General features: G+C 41.9%; 1 protein-coding gene and 1 non-coding gene across 3 annotated transcripts in view; both read right to left on the reverse strand.

Moving 5' to 3' along the window:
- LOC131234430 (uncharacterized) overlaps positions 1–16,221 on the reverse strand; it is a 67,739-nt gene extending 51,518 nt beyond the window's left edge. Inside the window, exons 1-3 of one of the 2 annotated variants that reach the window (XM_058231292.1) lie at positions 15,871–16,221; positions 9,775–9,857; positions 5,142–5,384 (exon numbers count right to left, since the gene is read on the reverse strand). In XM_058231292.1, coding sequence (XP_058087275.1) covers positions 5,142–5,384; positions 9,775–9,857; positions 15,871–16,148 — 604 coding nt within the window. In that variant the 5' untranslated portion in view covers positions 16,149–16,221. The remainder of the gene's footprint in view (positions 1–5,141; positions 5,385–9,774; positions 9,858–15,870) is intronic. The other variant, XM_058231293.1, reaches the window with a different exon arrangement.
- LOC131235891 (small nucleolar RNA R71) lies at positions 435–541 on the reverse strand. Its single transcript, XR_009166406.1, has one exon. It is a non-coding gene; the product is annotated as a small nucleolar RNA R71 (small nucleolar RNA).
- Positions 16,222–19,393: the final 3,172 nt, after the last annotated feature.

Below are 19,393 nucleotides of genomic sequence, written 5' to 3' on the forward strand. Positions count from 1 at the left end.
CCAATCAACCTCCAAATCCACCCCAACCTAGCGTGGAGGAAATCCAAGATGAGAACGATGTGCATCGAGCACCCCCGCCTCGTACTTTACGAGACTATTTACAACTGGCGAGGGTGAGCACCCCTTCCTATATGGTTTTTCCAGAAAATACAGGAAATATAGACATCAAGCCAAGAGTGATCCAACTCCTTCCAAAGTTCCTTGGGCTTCAATCTGAAAATCCATATTTACACTTGAAAGAGTTTAATGAGATCATAGTCATTTTATACTTTCCTAATGTGTCTGAGGACACAATCCGGCTGAAACTCTTCCCTTTCTCCCTGAAAGAAAAGGCTAAGACATGGTTACATTCACTACGTCCACGATCTATTGGCAGATGGAATGACATGACAAGGGAGTTCATAAAGAAATTCTTCCCATATCATAAAACGAACACCATCAGAAAGTCGATCATGAACTTCACCCAAAGGGAAGATGAAACATTCTTCCAATGTTGGGAGCAATTCAAGGATCTTGTCAATTTATGCCCACAACACGGTTTTGAAACGTGGCGCATAACAAATTTCTTCCATGAAGGACTGACATCTTCCATGCGCCAATTTGTCGAGACATTGTGCAATGGGGAATTCCTGAACAAAGATGTTGATGAAGTGTGGGATTACTTTGATAAACTTGTTGAAACTGCACAATCATGGGACATCTCCCCAAGAACGAGTATCATGTCTAAGCCTACTCAATCAAAGGAGAGAGGTGGAATATATCTTTTGAAAGAGGAAGATGATATCAACGCTAAAGTAGCCGGTCTCACAAGGAAACTCGAGGCCATGGAACTTAGGAAGGATAAGGATAAGGAAGTTGTCTGCGGTATTTGTGCTTGTAACATTCATACAACTGAAAATTGCCCAATAATACCTGCGTTTCAAGAAATATTGAATGAGCAATCAAACGCCGTAAACAACTACCAAAGGCCTTTCAAGGGACTTACTTCGAACACATACAACTCCAGCTGGAGAAATCATCCGAATTTCAGTTGGAGGAATGGACAATCTATTACACCTCAAGGAATCCCTAATCAATTCTTAAATCTAGGAAAACCTCAAGATGAATTGGTTCAAAATCCTCAAGCCGTGAAGTACTCTTCAAGCCTTACAAGAACTCACAAAGGCTATACAAAAGATATACTCACGCATTACGGTTATGGAGAAAGGGATGCTTCCAGCCCAACCTATCCCCAATCTTAAACCGCAATACGGAGTTAGTGAACCAAGCTCTTCAAATCCAATGGAACAAGCTAAGTCTATCACCACTCTTAAGAGTGGGAAGATAATTGACAAATCTATTCCGGTAATGGCTGAGAAGCCTAAAGACCCAGATGTAGATGAGACTGATAGACCTAGCAATGCTTCAAATGAGGTAAAACCGGAACTTCAAAGCAAACCGATTGCTCCATTTCCCCAACGGTTGATAGCACCAAAACCTCTCTCTAACTCTCAAGATATTCTAAAGGTGCTTAAGCAAGTGAAGGTCAACATTCCTCTACTGGATGCCGTAAAACAAACTTCATGTGCCAAATTTCTGAAAGATTTATGTACGACCAAAAGATGGCAAAACATTCAAAAGAAAATCTTCTTAACAGAAAGAGTGTTATCCTAAAGCAAGATGTGCCACAAAAGTACAAAGATCCTGGTAGCCCAACCATCGCCTGTGTAATTGAGAATTACCGGATTGAGCATGCACTCCTTAACTTGGGAGCGAGCGTAAATCTGATCCCATACTCGGTCTACGAACAAATGGGTCTAGGTGAATTAAAACCCACCCGGACCACATTACAATTGGTCGATCGCTTAGTTCGTGTGCCGAGATGGATAATTGAGGATGTGTTGGTCCAGGTTGACAAATTCTACTATCTAGTAGATTTTATCGTCCTGGATACTCAACCTATCGTGGATATGAGCACTCAAATTCCTGTCCTCCTTGGTCGCCCATTCCTTGCTACATCAAATGCAATCATCAATTGTAGGAATAGAGTCGTGAATTTGTCTTTTGGGAATATGACATTGGAGCTCGATATCTTTTTCAATATGAGCAAATGGGCAGAGGATGATGACGATACCCAAGATGTTAAACTTGATTGATTCTTTCATAGAAGATAGAACTCTGATGACCTTATCCTCTGACCCTCTAGAGACGTGCTTGGCCCACTCCTATGATTTAGATGATGATATGATTAGGGAGACGGGTGTCATGCTCGATACTGTGCCGGTACTTGAAGTTAACCGGTGGAGGCCACAATTTAAAGAATTATCCCAAACGGATATAGTGCCTCTACCGTCTAACCTCAACGCACCGAAGTTTGACCTAAAACCTTTGCCCTCTGATTTGAAATGTGTCTATTTAGGTCAAGATGAGACATACCCGGTGGTAATTTCTTCCCACCTTGAGCAAGAACAGGAGAGTATGCTTATTTCTACTCTCATTGAGCACAAAGGAGCCCTTGGATGATCGATTGCGGACCTCAAGCGAATTCACCCTTTGATTCATACTCACCGCATTTATCTAGAGGATAATGCGAAGACTTCTTGGCAACCATAACGGAGATTAAATCTAAACATGAAGGAAGTGGTTAAGGCCAAGGTTCTTAAGCTATTGGATGTGGGTATCATAAGGAAAGTTGAGGATGTCTAGTTTGGGATGGGTCTTGCCTTCCGACAAGAGCGAGTTGGAGTAAAAAGAGATGATGTGATCGCAAACCTGTTGCTTGTCCTCTACTCTAGAACCATTGATAGAGATATAACTTATCTCACTACAACGAGCCCTAACACTGGTCATACAATGGAGGAATCGAGTGTTCTTATCTCCTTCCTTGAGCCAGAGGACACAAGACCTCTACTTCCATTTGATCTCTTCTTACTTAATTTTACTAGAGTCGACAGTTTAGAGAGCCTCGTGCACAGCTTTGTCTTTGTTTGAGAAATGGCATGCCTCCTCTTTAGGATCAAGGGACTGGATGGCTACATGGCAATCGTTAACGTCAACCTTAATGTTGTCAATGGACTCCTTTCTCCAAAGGGCTAGCTTATTTTTTATTAGCTTCAACTTATAGCAGAGGACAGAGCCAAGAAGACCTAAAACAGATGAGGAAGTACACTAGTTATTGACCATTGAGGACAAACCTTCAATTTCAAGGCACGAGATCTTAATGTTGTCCATGGACTCCTTCCTCCAAAGGGCTAGATTATTTTTCATTAGCTTCAGCTCTTAGTAGAGGACAGAGCCAAGAAGACCTAAAACGGATGAGGAAGTACACTAGTTATTGACCACCGAGGAAAAACCTTCAATTTCAAGGCACGAGAGCTTAAAACGGAAGGGCATAGGGCCCTAGCTTGCCTCAACAAAATCAACTAGGATTAACAATGATTGAAGGTGGGCAGAGGCAAACCATGCTATGAAACCATTGGAAAGGAGTCCAACCAGTCAAGCGAGAGTAGGAATATGTCGAGACAAGAGATAATGGAGGGAGATTGGCCATTTGTCCAAGTAAACTTAACGTCCTAGAGAGGAAAGTCGATGAGATCATTTCTTTTGGTAAGACTATTGACGTTCCACTTCTCGAAGGAAAAACGGATTATGTTAAAATCACCTCCAAGACATTAGGGCAACGACTATCTACTTCTAATTGCATCAAGGAGAGCTCCAGTCCATTGTTGTGTAGAGCCCCTACCATAATTATGCCGTCAATGTTTACATCCAGTTTGAGATTGAGGAGAAGATCATCCTCTCCCAGTGGTTTGAGGTCGTAATTTCCCTCATTGAGGTCACAACATAGCTCCAATCAGGCCTTGATGTCTGCCATGGAGGCCCCCACCTGGTTTCTTACTGTCAAGCTCCAAAGGAAGGTTGTTGTGGCTTTATCCATCTTTAACCGAGCTACAGAAACTACTAGACCCAATGGAGAGTTGATGATCTGAATCTAAGGAGTTTTTAGCCCTTCAACCATTGCAATAGACACCAATGAGTTGTTGGGAAACCCAGAGGGAGAGGTCCATGCAACATCTTTGAACGATTGACCTTTGATCAACAGATGCCCAGCAAGAGAGGTGGGGCAGGTTGCTAAGGCCACGGTGGTTAGAGGCACCTTCGAATTCAGAGTCAGGGGTCGCCGCCGTGAGACTGTAGCCCAGCCTCCCTCTTCAATCTATGAAGCAAAGGGCAAGGCAAGGGCTTTGCCAAGAATACCATTATGATCTTCCCAGGGATGAGACCAATAGCGGTGCTGAGAAAGAGAATCAACTCTCTCCATCAGCGACTTGGAGGCTCTTGCACCAAACCTTCCTGCCAACCTTGGTATCAATCTCGCCCCCAGAGACTCGCTAAGGTGTGGTTCCTTTGTGATCGGGGGAGGATAACGAGAGAGAGAGAGAGAGAGAGAGAGAGAGAGAGAGAGAGAGAAGCAGGAGATTTGGAAGTAGTTCAACCCCCCTCTCTGGCTTGAATATATTCATCAGTCTTCTCCGCCAAGCTATAGGAACCTCTGGAAAATTGAACCCTGGCTACATGTCTATTGAATGGTGCATGTGATCTCTGGACTGACCGAGGTCTCGATGACATTTACTCGCTCGGTTCTTCACTCACTCCTTTGCCTAAAGTCTCTCTCTCTCTCTCTCTCTCTCTCTCTCTCTCTCTCTCTCTCTCTCTCTCTCTCTCTCTCTCTCTCTCCTAGTATTGTTTTTCTTGATTTCATTCTTCACGAATGTTGGATTCATTGGTGCACCAGTTCTTAACTAGTAGGCGGTTTGGTTTATGCCAACAAGCCCGTATTTGCTTGATCACTCAACCGTGTGCATGGAAGTGAAAATTTCACCCTAAACCTGGTATGTTTATATTCAGATTGAGCCCCTCGACAGTTTTGCTTAACTGTTGCCTCACAATATCACTTCATATATAGCAACAGCTTCTTTCAGAAAATTGATGCATGCAAAGCATACAGGTATGAGCTAGAAACATAGAACAAAATCACAAAGGAAACCAGGCTACCTCAACAAAAAAGAAGAAAAGAAGGGAAAAAAAAAAAAACACCGATTAGTTTTGATTGTCCGTACCAATAATGAAGTGATGAAAGTATCAGATTCATGTTCACCTACAAGTACCTATCTCAGCAGCTTCCTTTGGATTTTGACGAGGAACTTCATCGTCGGAGTTGTCAGTGGCAGCAACTGATGCTACTTGATCACTATACAAGCCATTTTTCTCATACATGAATGCTCCTCTTCCACGCCTTTTAGGAGTTTGAAACTTTGTATGTTCCAAAGAAGGGTTTGATACCCCTGCTTCATCTTGTGGAGATAAAAACTCATTTGAAGGTCGGTCTGCAATAGTTTCCCAATCTGTCATTTAATCAAAAGCAACAAGCACATCAGAATTCTCTTCTTTACAGGCAATGAATCCTCAGTATTATTAAGAAAATATGTGGAATGACATACCAAGCTACTAAAGGAATCACATGAACAAACACATGAAAGTAAAAGGGAAACCAATAACAAAGAAATCTCATACTAAATGAAAGTTTATGAGAATCCTAATGATATACATATAAGAATCCTAATGATATACATATAAGAAATCTCACACCAATAACAAAGAAATCTCTCTCTCTCCAAATTTGACATGTTTAGCAGCATGTAATGGTCGATAACCACGCACTGAGAGACTACATGCATGGTATTCAAGACAATTAAACTGTCCAAACAGCAGGCTCTTATTAGATGAATCATAAACCAAAGGTTACGCTGACTCAATTTTATGTCTGAAAGATTTGTAAACATACAATCAACTGTCAAATCAAAGAATGTTAACGGTATGAATTTAACAAACCAAGCAACTTAAGCATGGACGTGGAGTTTCGTGGCAAAAGAAAATGAGTTTTATGGCATATTTTATTCCCATCGGTGCTTTGGTCCATTTTGAAGGAGAGAAAATCATGTCTTCAACAACAAAGTGGAAGAAGTCAAAGCAATTTCCGAAGGGCAAAAGGATGGATGTTCAGGTGGGCCTCCAGAATTCTCAGTTTAAGGGATGTCATTGGAAAGAATTCTTGGGTTTCTTTGGGGAATTCTGAGGACGATTTTGGGTTGATTTCTCATTATCCATTGACTTGATCTAGGCCACCCATGTGATCTTCAAGTGCATGTATATAAACCATCACACCCTGCAAGAGTATCAAATAACTCCCCTTTGGTGATCAGGGACGCTCATGTAACTTTTTTACTCAGTGCCGGTATGCCTCATAAAAATGGAGCCCCCACTCATCATGTCAAATGTAGACTGTTGGTTCGTTTCTTCATACACATGCAGTAAATGTGATAAACAAACCAACCAATCATACACCTGTTGGAACCACCTCAAAAGTGGCATGGATCAAACAAAAACATGCCCATTTAGCAAGTGTCATGACGCGTGTTTCGTGCTCGAAGATGGGGCATTTGGAAGAAGTATTCCTCACATTGAAATGCATTACGAGGTTGCATAGGAAATGCATTGGCATGGCTTCCATAGATAAACATCCAATCCAGAGAGATAGTGACAGATGGAGATAATCCTCTTCTTTTAATCTCAAGATCTTTTTACGGTTTTTGTAAATTTTAAAATAATTATAATTATTTTTGTTTGATTTTGCAATTCATCTGATTTTGGGTGACTCGTACCGGTTTCGCTGGTACTACCTATTTTGAACCCAAGTGAGTTGCATTCTGCAACAGATAAACCTTGCATATCACATGTCCAATAACTTTGCATATAACATGAAGGGGGTTGCATATAACATGAAGGGGGTTATCTCCAGATCCAAAAACACACACACACAGTCTTCTCCAAAAGAAAACCTAAAACTGGCCTACTTGTTAAAGAGATAACTTAAACTCTCCACCAATCACAATCCAAGAGAGAAAACTCTCAACTAATCATATATAAGAAAGAAAGAAGAAAAAGGATGGTTCCCAAACTGTAACAAAACGTCCAGCTATTGTGGTGCCCAACCAGTCCACACTCCATAGACTCCACACAATCACACAATTGTAGTTGTGTATTCTCGTCTAACTCTCCACACAATCAGGGCCTTTCAAGCTATCAATGCCTTTCACTATACAATCAATAGTCCCCTTGATCAGGGTTGCATCAGACTCCTTGTGTTGGAAGAAACTGGACCTTGAGTATAAACAGGCATTGACCGTTGAACATGATGCACAAGACATGCCTTTGTATCTTATGTCTTCCAATTTTGGTGGAAGTTGTTGGCGTAATCCTCTGCATCATATAGGCTCAATCAATTTTAGGCTCCGGATAGAATATATCATTGAATCTTCAGCATCTTCTCAACATCATTCCCCAAGCAAATCATAGGCTTGGATCTGATCAGGATAGCAGCAACGAGAGAATATCTCCAAATAAAAATGACACAGAGATAGTTGCATACTTGATTGGCATGGATACATTCAACCTTGAGTGTTTCCTTTTACTCTCTAATCCTTGTTGAGATTGGATTGACATATAAATCTTAATTTTGAGACATTCCTAGTCAGATTTCACCAATCTGATCATTGATTTGTATGCCATGGCCTCATTTGTCTAAATACAAAACTATCAGTAGCTATATCCAAGCTATTCAATAACTGTAAAGGTGGGCCCTATGGCCGTAATGGCCAGCCTTATGACTGTTATGATATGATCCGTAACGGCTGATACGGCCCTATAATGGTTGAAATTTTTTTAAAGGAAAAAACATATTGGCTCCATCTTTTCCCCATTACGGGCCCGTATTGGCCCATTACGGGCCATTTTTTACAAATTTGGGTGTTATAGCCCCATATCGCGTAATGGCTGTACAGCCACAACGTAACCATTTTTTTCACTAGCATAGCTATTTCAATTGATCTGACATTGATCCATCATTAGATCCATCTGCATATCCATCAATCAACTTAGGAGCACATTCTTCCATTATCATAATGCTCTCAAGAATGTCTTCTTCCTCAGCATCAGATTCATCATATATTGGACCTCCATTGAATTCCATGCACTTGGTTCAGATGGACTAAGATTTGACACATACTTCCATCAATGTCATGCAATCTCATCAATTAGCTAGAGATACACCCAAGTTCTTTGTTTTCTGATCTCTCTTTCTTGCATCCTTTGAATCTTCTTTCATTTCTCAAACAGCATCTCAATGAGAAATAGCAAGTAAAACCAAGACATATTTATCTTACAGGAATTTTAGCTCTAACACCACTAGACACAATCCCCAATTGAAATTCATATAATGAAGTTAGGAACGCGATAGAAAAGGGAAACAATGAGAAACAGAAGGGAAAGATAAGAGGACTGTGACTCTGTAACCTGCGAATGACTGGGCTAAGGAGGATCATCCCAATGGATAAAAATGAAATTGGCTGCGACTAAGAGCAATTCTAACTTGAGCATCTGGAGGTTAATTGTAATTATAGAGAGGGACTCAAAAAAGGAGACAAGGTTAAGAAGGGCACATAACTGTGGAAGTTAGCAACCATCTTAGAAGAAGCCAAAGACATCAGTGGCGCATTAGATGCTTCATTCACCCATGCACTCCATTCAGCTAATGACCTAGCAGATAAGCTGGCTACGGAAAGTGTTCTCTGCAGCGAGGTTGGGTTATCAGATTTCGGGCAGTAGATATTGTGGGGGTCGTCAGTGGTGTTCCAGTTCTTTGCTTTTTTTCAGATTTTTCTTGCTATTTTATGGGCTCAGTGTTTGGAGTTGCATCCTGTTCGTCATCCATGTAGTTATGTTTTGATTGTATCCTTTTGTATTTCCATTGTTTGCTCAATTAAACCATCCCATTCATCAAGAATAATTTGAAATTGATGCCAACTATGAGCGTCCATGCAAAGCGTCTGACATGCCACAGAAGAAATAATAGAGAACCACTTCTGTCTTAACTCTCTTGAATAAACTGGATTTTTTATTCAAAAATAACATACCCACATCACATGCCCAATAACTTTTCATATAACATAGGGGAGCTGCCTCTACAAACTAACTAGTTCGTGGGAGAGAGGACTTGACCAAAAGAAACCCAAAAACTAACCTACTCATCCCAAAAGTAACTTAAACTCTCCACCAATCACAATCCAAGAGAGAACTCCCAACCAATCAAGTCAAGAGAGTAAAAAAGAAAACTGTAAAACCATAATAACCATCCAGCTATAGTGGGGTCCAACCAGTCCGCACCATCACACAACCATGGTTGTCAGGTCCCATCCAGACCTCCACATAATCACAGCCTTTTGCCGTGCAATCAACAGCCCCTCAATCATGGCTGCATCAAACTTCCAGAGGAAAATTCTGATTACGGAGACTTATATATGTGGGCTTAGCCCATGGTTTTAAGACTTAGATGAGTCCAATACAACCTGTCCGAGTCAACTCGGATTTGGTACTACCCATTTCAGTTTGATACCATGAGAAAAACATGTGTTAGCCATGAACATGGATGATGACTATTTAAGGATTTATGGCTAAGCAAAAGTCATCCTCTTTATAAGGTAGACAAGTATTACTTAAATTCCTTCATCTAGTTCTTTCATATCCTAGTTAACATCGGTACGGCCCTTCTTTCCTTTTCTTTTCTTTTCTTTTTTTATTTTTCCTTTTTGCTGCCTTTGGCATATATTTCACCCAAAATTGCTTACGATCAAGAAAAAATAAAAATAAGAAGAAGAAGAAGAAGAAACCAAAGAGTACCATCATTCTCGGAAGAAGGTGAAGCTTCAACAGGCAAAAGCGTATTTTCCACTGAATCCTTCTTCTTTGAAGCATCCAGATCCCTTCAATCACACAATAGGATAAAAACCAAAAGAAAAATATCAAGTATTAAATTAAATTAATACTAACTGAAACTAAAGGAAACAGCAAAGGGCAGGCAGTGCACAGGAAGATGCAAAACTTCAGTCAAAAGGACCTTAATTCCCTGTTTGGGAAAAAATATACTTCTCCCACTGTTTTTTAGCCAAAATTTAAGTGTGGAAATCAACGCTCATTATTACAATTTTCCTCAAATTTTGTGGAAATCAATGTTAGTGAAGAAAAGTTGCTAAATCTCCATTTCCTCAGTCGCCAGAGACTCCCCTACCCATTTGACGGTCGGCCTTCCAACACTTCCATGGAAATCAACAAGAAAAAATAAGCAATGCAAAAGTTGGATACCCTGCCATGGGATACCACCCAGATTTTCCATATCCACATTTTCGATTCTTCCTATCTAAACAGGCCCTACAAAACTTTAGGGAGAGTCCTTGATGAGATCCCTATCTCTTAGATTCTAGAAGGCAGACCATTTTCAAATTCAAATCTCTTGCTTTAAATTATTTCTTTTAATTGTGGATTATCTCTATCATTATTGTTTTTTAATTGTAGGTTATCTCTAGCATTGTTGTGGTGCTTACATAAGAGAATGTTGTTATGAGAGGAATTTTCGGATTTGAATAAGTCTAGGTTGAATAAGTCTTTTGTAACGTTGTTGAACGTTACCGTAACTGTTGCTTGTTTATCTCCTTATATTTAGCTCTTTTTGTTAAAGATTTCCCTGTATACAAAGATGTCTGGAAGAAGTGGAATGGTAAGACTTTTGCTATAAACTCTTTACAGAGGTGTCGGGAGGGACAGTTCCCCTCGAAGAGAACCTTTATTTCGTCTACCGTTTTAGTTCATATAGCCATAGGCCGACGAAGAAGATCCAGGCCTATCAATTTGGTATCAGAGCCAGATGAAATGGCTGATTCACGAGCTTCTCAAGCCCCAGAAAACATCAATGTTCAACAGGCGCTCTCAGATATCATGCAATGGCTCGCTCTTCTTGATGGCCGCTATGAGGAGATTGCTAGTTCGCTTAAAAAGGGGAAGGAAACGACTGTTGGACTTGGCAACACTAATGGCTCATCCCATTTGGGGTCCACAGGACCCATCTAATCCAGAACAGTAAAGCTTAATTTTCCGACATTCAGTGGAGGTGACCCATTTGGATGGATTTACCGAGCAGAACAATTCTTCGCCTATCATCACACGCCAATAGAGGAGCGATTAACCATCACCTCATTCCATTTGCAGGATGACGCCTTACAATGGTATCAATGGTATGAGATATTACAAATTTACATGTCCTGGCGGGAGTTCTTATCAGCATTGAATGATCGTTTCGAGCAGACCAAATATGAAGATCACTCTGGAGCACTTGCCAAGCTACATCAAACTTCTTCGTTATGGGAGTACCAAACTGAATTTGAAAGGCTGGCCAATCAGACAGACAATCTAACTGAGGCTTTTCTCATTAGTTGCTTCATTTGTGGCCTGCAGGACAACATCCGTTTGGATGTCCAAATGTTTCGTCCTACTACCTTAACGCAAGCCATAGCCTTGGCCCAACTTCAGGAGGAAAAAGTAGCTGCAAGACGACGTTTGGGCCGACCAGATTCTAGTAGGACCCCTTCCATGACTGCCAAAGAAGGAGAGCCTAAGGCACTATTACCACCCATCAAACGGCTTACTCCTGCTGAAGCAAAAGTGCGTTGAGATCAGGGGCTTTGTTACAATTGTGATGAAAAATTTCACCCCGGGCATCGTTGCAAAACCCAAAGGCTTTTCCTGATCGATGGGCCATGGGAACCAATGCCTGAAGATGACACCAAAGATGCAGATAAGGTTGAAATCGACCATGAATCAAGCACTCCACCCGAAATTTCACTTCAAGCAATAGCGGGCTCACCCACTCCTCAAACCATGCGTGTTTGTGGCTATTTATATCAAAATCCGGTCACTGTGCTGATTGATTCTGGGAGCACCCACAATTTTGTGGACCCTACTACCATCAAGAAGGTTGGAATTTCTGCTTCGGCCAGGGATGCATTTGAAGTGATGGTTGCCAATGGTGATCAGTTAATGAGCCAAGGTAAGTGTACAAGTCTATCATTACAATTGCAAGACTTCATTACCTCCACTGATTGCTATATACTTCCCTTAGGTGGGTGCGATGTGGTTTTAGGAGCACATTGGTTACAAACTCTTAGGCCAACTTTGTGGGATTTCTCACATATGTGGATGTGGTTCACTATTGATAAACAAGAATATACCATCAAGGGTATGATGCAAATTGCGCTCCAATTGGTGGATAGATCTACATTTAATAAAAAAAAAGCTAAGAAAGTGGGGTGGGGAATGGTGCTACGTCTTTGTAGCATGGAAGGTTTATGTGATCCTACCCTCCCGGCACCCGAGCTAAAGTCTATACTTAATACCAATCAAGATGTCTTCAAAGAACCTCAGGGGTTGCCACCTCCTAGGTCCCATAACCATCGAATACCATTGGAAAATGGGGCACGACCTGTCAGTGCGAGGCCTTACCGCTAACCGCATTATCAAAAAAATGAAATCAAGCAAATAGTACGAGACATGTTGGCAAGCGGAATAATTCGGCCCAGTTCAAGCCCGTACTCCTCGCCAGTGCTCTTGGTACGCAAGGCGGATGGTAGCTGGCAATTATGTATTAATTATCGTGCCCTTAATCAAGTGACCATCAAGGACAAATATCCCATACCAGTCATTAATGAGCTAATTGATGAGCTTTATGACTCTTATTATTATTCAAAGTTGGATTTGAGGTCAAGGTACCATCAAATCCGAGTGGCAGAAGGAGATGTCCCCAAAACAGCGTTCAAAACCCACGAAGGTCATTACGAATTTATGGGGATGTCATTCGGCCTCACTAATGCGCCATCAACATTCCAAAGTCTCATGAACGATATTTTTCGTCCTTACCTGCAAAAGTTTATACTAGTGTTCTTCGAAGATATTCTCGTCTATAGCAAGACATGGCAAGAACACTTAGAGCATTTGGCCATTGTATTGGGCCTTCTGCGGTCTCATCAACTATATGCAAAAATGTCCAAATGCAAGTTTGGTCAACGGGAAGCTAAATATTTGGGGCACATCATATCTGGTGCTGGAGTAGCTGTGGAGCCAGAAAAAATTCAAGCCATGTTAGATTGGCCCAAGCCCAACTCACTCAAAGCCTTACGAGGCTTCTTGGGCTTGACAGGCTATTACTGTAAGTTTATCAGAGATTGTATCAAAATCGCTGGTCCACTCACAGCCCTCCTCTAAAAAGATTCCTTTCATTGGAATGAGCAAGATAACCAAGCTTTCGTAAACCTTAAGAAGGCCATGACAAATCCTCCTGTGCTGGCTTTGCCTGATTTCTCAAAGCCCTTTACAGTGGAGTGTGATGCATCAGGTGGTGGGATTGGTGCAGTCTTAATGCAAGATGGTCATCCAATTGATTTCATTAGCCAAGCCTTGCAAGGGAAAAGTCTAGCATTATCCACGGACAAAAAGGAAATGTTAACCTTGGTCTATGCAGTCCAAAAATGGAGGCCATACTTACTTGGCCGACGGTTCATCATCCGTACTGACTACAAAAGTTTAAAGTTTCTCTTAGAGCAGCAGATTGCCATGCCAGCGCAACAAAAATGGCTTGTCAAACTCATGGGATATGATTACAAGGTAGAGTACAAAAAGGGGGCGGAAAATATTGCAGTCGATGCTTTATCTAGAAGGCATGAAGTGGGAGAGATCCTAGCTTTGTCCACACCTATCTCTGATTGGTTGAATGAAATTAAGAAAGGTTACCATGGTGATCCAGTAACCCATGACCTCGTTCAGCTTTGGAACACAGGCCAGCTAGATACTAAAAGGTATGATATGCTTAATGGGCTCTTGTTTTACAAAGGACGACTATTTGTCGGTTCTACTCAATCAAGAGCCAAATTAATGACCGAGTTGCATGCTTCGTCCACTGCTAGTCATGTAGGATTTTACAAGACGTGGCAACGAATCAAGAAACAATTTTATTGGCCAGGGATGAGAAGAGCAGTAAAAGAGTTCATCATAGAATGTGACACATGCCAATGAAATAAATATGAGAATACCTCCCCGGCAAGTCTCCTCCAACCCTTGCCAATTCCCAAGCGTATTTAGACAGATATTGCTATGGACTTCATTGAGGGTCTTCCTCTTTCGCAGGGACAATCTATGATCCTTGTGGTAATAGATCGTCTGTCCAAATACGATTACTTCATAGCTCTTAGTCATCCTTACACGGCTACGTCAGTTGCACAAGCTTTTGTGGATGATGTATTTTAAGCTCCATGGGATGCCACAGTCGTTAGTCAGTGATCGTGACTCAGTTTTCACCAATGCATTTTGGTGGGAGTTGTTTCGTTTGCAAGGAAGCTAGTTGTGCATGAGCTCGGCATACCACCCCCAAACCGATTGGTCAATCGGAAGTTCTGAACCGATGCTTGGAGGGGTACTTACGTTGTTTCTATAGTCACAAACCCAAAGAATGGACTCGCTGGCTCCCTTGGGCTGAATGGTATTATAATACGACGATCCATTCGGCAATCAAGATGACTCCTTTTGAGGCTGTCTACAGGGTTCCTCCTCCCTCGCTCTTGAGCTATGTACCGAGTACTACAAAAGTGCAAGCTGTGGATACTAAGTTACAGCAAAAGGATGTCATTCTTCAACTTCTCAAAGATAACCTCATTAAGGCTCAGAATCGTATGAAGAAATTTGTCGATGCTCGTCGAACCGATCGTGAGTTCAAGGAAGGAGAGTGGGTTTATCTTAAGCTACAGCCCTATCGTCAAAGCACAGTCGCTCAACGTCATTCTATGAAGCTATCGTCAAAGTACTATGGCCCTTATCAAGTTCTGCAGCGGATTGGTCTAATTGCGTACAAACTCGACTTGCTTGAAGGTTCTAAAATTCACCCAGTATTTCATGTGTCTCAGCTTAAACGAAGAATATGACTGGCTGTTCCTTTACAGACGACCCCACCTACATTGCTACTTGAAGACTTCTTAACCAAGAAACCAGAATGGGTTTTAAATCGTCGCATGGTAAAAGGGAATAACAAAGTTGTTACTGAACTATTGATCCAATGGCGAAATTGTCCACTTGAAGAAGCGACCTGGGAAACTTTCACTTCTGTCAAGGAATGATTCCCCACTTTTAACCTTGAGGACAAGGTTACTTTTAAGGGGGAAGGATTGTTATGAGAGGAATTTTCGGATTTGAATAAGTCTTTTGTAACGTTGTTGAACGTTACCGTAACTGTTGCTTGTTTATCTCCCTGTTTTTAGCTCTTTTTGTCAAAAATTTTCCTGTATAAAAAGATGTCTGGAGGAAGTGGAATGGTAAGACTTTTGCTATCAACTCTTTACAGAGGTGTCTGGAGGGACGGTTCCCCTCGAAGAGAACCTTTATTTTGTCTATTGTTTTAGTTCATACAGCCATAGGCCGAAGAAGAAGATCCAGGCCTATCAAATGCATTGTAATCTCAACGGGCAGATAAAAAACAACAATCTTTCTTTCTTGCCTTCTCTCTTTATCTCTCTCAATTATCATCTTCTTCCTTAATTCTTTTTTAATCCTTCTTCCTTGTCTACTTTCTTATCTCTCTCAATTCTCATCTTTTTTATTCAATCCTTCTTCCTCACACATTCGGTTAAGTCACACATCAGTCCTCATGATCTACCCAAGCCACTCGTCAATGGCAGCCCATCATGGAGGCCGGAGCGCCATAAATCTCGCTCGGGAAACAGGTGGGCCCCACTATGGGCCAGTGATCGCATGTTTACAACCATATGAATTCCGCACAAGCCAAACGGCTCCAATCAATGGAGTCCGACATTGTGGTGGCCAAGAGAAGAGAATATGAAACGGAAAGGAAAGAGGGGAGAGAGAGAGAGAGAGAGAGAGAGAGAGAGAGAGAGAGAGAGTAACCCTAGTGGGCGGCTCTGCTGCTGCTGAGATCGGAGCCTGACGACAAGAGCGCGGTTTTGGAGTTCGTCGGCTTTGATGGAGAAGCCTCGTGTGGAGTAGAGATTGGAGAGATCGGAGAGAGCACAGGCCAGACGCCGATCGTCTGAAGGAGAAGAGGGATTTAGGGTTTCGAACTTCGAGATGAGAGATTCCAGGAGAGAGATGGCGCCATCAGTGTCGCCTGCATCCACAAGATCTTCCACTTCCGGGCTCCACTTGCTATCCGCACTGTCCATCATCCTCACCACAACCTAAATTCAAATGCTGGCTCGCTCCGGGAGACGAAACTTTTATTAGGGCTATCAATGGACCAGGCCCAGGCCGTTATGGGCTAAGACAACAGCCACGGATCCCAAGACGGCCCACCCACTTATTTCGGTTAACATGAGACCGTACGGGTGTACGAGCACTTGATTTCAGTTACCAAATACTGTTAGGAGCAGGGCAGGCCTGCTCTTAACGTAACGTAGTTGGTCTTTTCAAAACTCAAGTATTAAAAGTTCTTAAGTATTATCGTGAAATTTAACTTATTATATATATATATATATATAAAATACCAATTAAGCCATTCCAACTTTATACCCACTCTCCAACATGAATCGAACTAGTAAAAATGATCTTCATTCATAGATCAAGTCATCTAACCGTTGATTTTAAGACAAGACTATTCATCATGTGGTTCCACATATATACCATCCCTTAATTAAAGTGGTGAATAATTCTCTATCCATAGTAATTTAAATGTAAGTCTTTTTGTAAAAACTGTTTAGGAATGTGCATGTAACCATGTAGGACCACTAGGTTCCACAAAACCCTTAGATCAGCAATAATTACAAAATTGCCATTAACCTATCTTTGAATCCCAAATCACATGATTCTCCTAATCGGTGTCATGCGAAATTGTATTTCAGGTCTAATTATCATAAATTAACCATACATGTCAAATTTAGGCCCTTGGATCAGCAAGATCAATGGTTAAAACAAATATTCATTTGATATGGCCAACCTAAGACTTGTATCTGCGTCATACTTTGGGATGGGCCCTGATATGATCTGACAAAACAAATGAACGGATTAGATTACCCTAAACCGCACGTGGACCCCACATCGAGTAGGTGCACACAGAAGGTGCACACCCACACAACACTAAAATTGAAGGACGATCAAACCTCCTTTGACCCGACTTCTTTCAAACAGAAATACTCCCGCCCACTTTTGAGGAACGGATAGCATCCATTTGAAACCGATGTAGCCCACCATCAGCAGCCCCCTCAAAAGATCTAAACCGTTCATCCGACACAACTTCCACCCCGACCAAAATCCCACAGATCACGCCCAAGGAAGATCAGGGACGTGCTCACCATTTCGGGCCAACAAAATTCCGCACCAAACCGATTGACGAAGGTGGGAGACTTTCGTTCCTTGCACGTATTTACCTTCTCCGATCTGGACCATTCAATCCACACCTAAGGGAAAACCGACTCCCTCCACAATGACCGAAAGAAAAGGAAAGACCTCCGCACTCCCAGAAAACCGGGACTCCCTTCGCAAACGCATCTAGCAGAAAAAATGGACAGACTTCCGCACGCAGGATGACCGAATCCTAGAACCTAGCTTCAATCTAAGCCGTCCAAACCACGGAAAAGGTGATTTTGATCCCTCCTAAGACTACCGAAAAGGAAGGATAGGAGGGGAGAATACTTGTTCCTTTGTTTTTCATGGAGGCGAACTACAACACACGGAAGCAACGTCCGTGTAAACCACTTTGCAAGATCGTCCGGGCCACAGATTTTGTGGGTCAGAGAGTGTCAAACAGCAATCCCAGACCGTCTAGAAGGATTGTTTCGAGGGAAGATGGCCTGGGGACAGATCCACCATTAAAACAGGGCCTCTTTCTTCGATAAATCACTGGACATTCTAGCATCCAAGATCAAGATTGTAACCACCCATCTGATGGCCCTTCCGAACGTCTCAACGTCCTAGGTAAGAACGGAGGAAGAAATTCCACTATCTGATTGACACCGCCCCACCTTACACATTGTGCAAAGAAGCCCGTTCGACTTTGCGCGCACCCAGTGTTTTCCCTATGCAAGAAATGCCTGGAAACACAGGGGGTCTTATAAAGACCCAGCCCTCCCTCTAAGAGACGCACATAGTAGAGAGAGAGAGAGAGAGAGAGAGAGAGAGAGAGAGATCTGACAGTGGGAGGAGAAGAAGAAGCCAGGAGGCCGAGTTCCATATGGACTAGCAACTCGCTGAGTCGCCAAGTCAAGCTAGACCTGAGGTAGGCCTTACACCCAGTCCTTTTCTCCCTGCTAGACTTCTTTTTCCTCCTTCTCAACAAATTGATCTAAGATGTTCAAGATCAAGTCGAAACAAGTTGACTCAACCAGAAAACCTGGTTATGGATTTGAGACGGGGCGATTAGGGTTAAACACTAACCGAAGAACTCCTCTATCTTTTTAAGTTCATACCTAAATAGCCATATTGGTAAGACACATCCTAACCCAAGAACTCAAGACAAATCATAGCACTTGATCGTAACTAAGAAGGAAAGATTATGCAGAAAAACTAACCACTCAAATTGTTAAACACTAGGTTAGAATTCAAAGCCTGCGGCACATGCCCACACTCGAGGAAGAAACAATACTGGAGGTGAGGGACTTCTTTAAGCTTACCTTGATTTAAGTCGATATATTTTATTCTGTCTTTTATATGCCCTGTTATCATGCTATTATGATTCTCCCCTTTTACAATTTTTCTATTTACCACCAATGATCATTTACCCTTTGGGAATGATGGTTAAGGCCTGAGCTTAATTATGAGTATCTTTATTTATGTGGGGTAATGGATACAAGCCTTGCCCTTGCCTTTACCGATTTGTTGAGTTAGCCCTTACTACTCTCCTCTTTATTGAGTTGGCCATTGTCACACTCCTCTTTGTTGAGTTGGCCATTGCTACTCTTCTCCTTATTGAGTTGGCCATTGCTATTCTCCTCTGTGTTGAGTTAGCCATTGCTACTCTCCTTCTTATTTTGTTAGCCTTGCGCTTTCTACTTTTATGGCTTGAGCAAGTACCCTAGATTTTCAAAACTCCCATGATTCAGTTTACATTCTCCTTAATGCATGTGATGTGTTGAAGGTATCATAACTAGTGATTCAATTATTATATCATGGACGTAATGTGCTCTGGGTAGAGACCTTCTTGGTCGACCCGTAATTCTATGGGTTTGGGTAATGGTGCACAAATCGATGTAAGTGATTCGCAATGCGTGTTACATCACTTTCGAGATTAGATGTTGCAAATAGTTGTTCCATGAATAAATCGTGTCACATAATTCATCTGACTCATATGTTGTGCTGCCTCGAGGTATTCATGTAAATCCACAGTAGCATTGGATGTGCCGGCGAATATCTATAGTTATGGGATGCGGGTCGAGTCGGGTTTCTTATAAATTGTATTCCACATTGTGATGATCACTAT

Source organism: Magnolia sinica, chromosome 19 (genome assembly GCF_029962835.1).
Source record: "Magnolia sinica isolate HGM2019 chromosome 19, MsV1, whole genome shotgun sequence".
Classification (NCBI taxonomy): domain Eukaryota; kingdom Viridiplantae; phylum Streptophyta; class Magnoliopsida; order Magnoliales; family Magnoliaceae; genus Magnolia; species Magnolia sinica.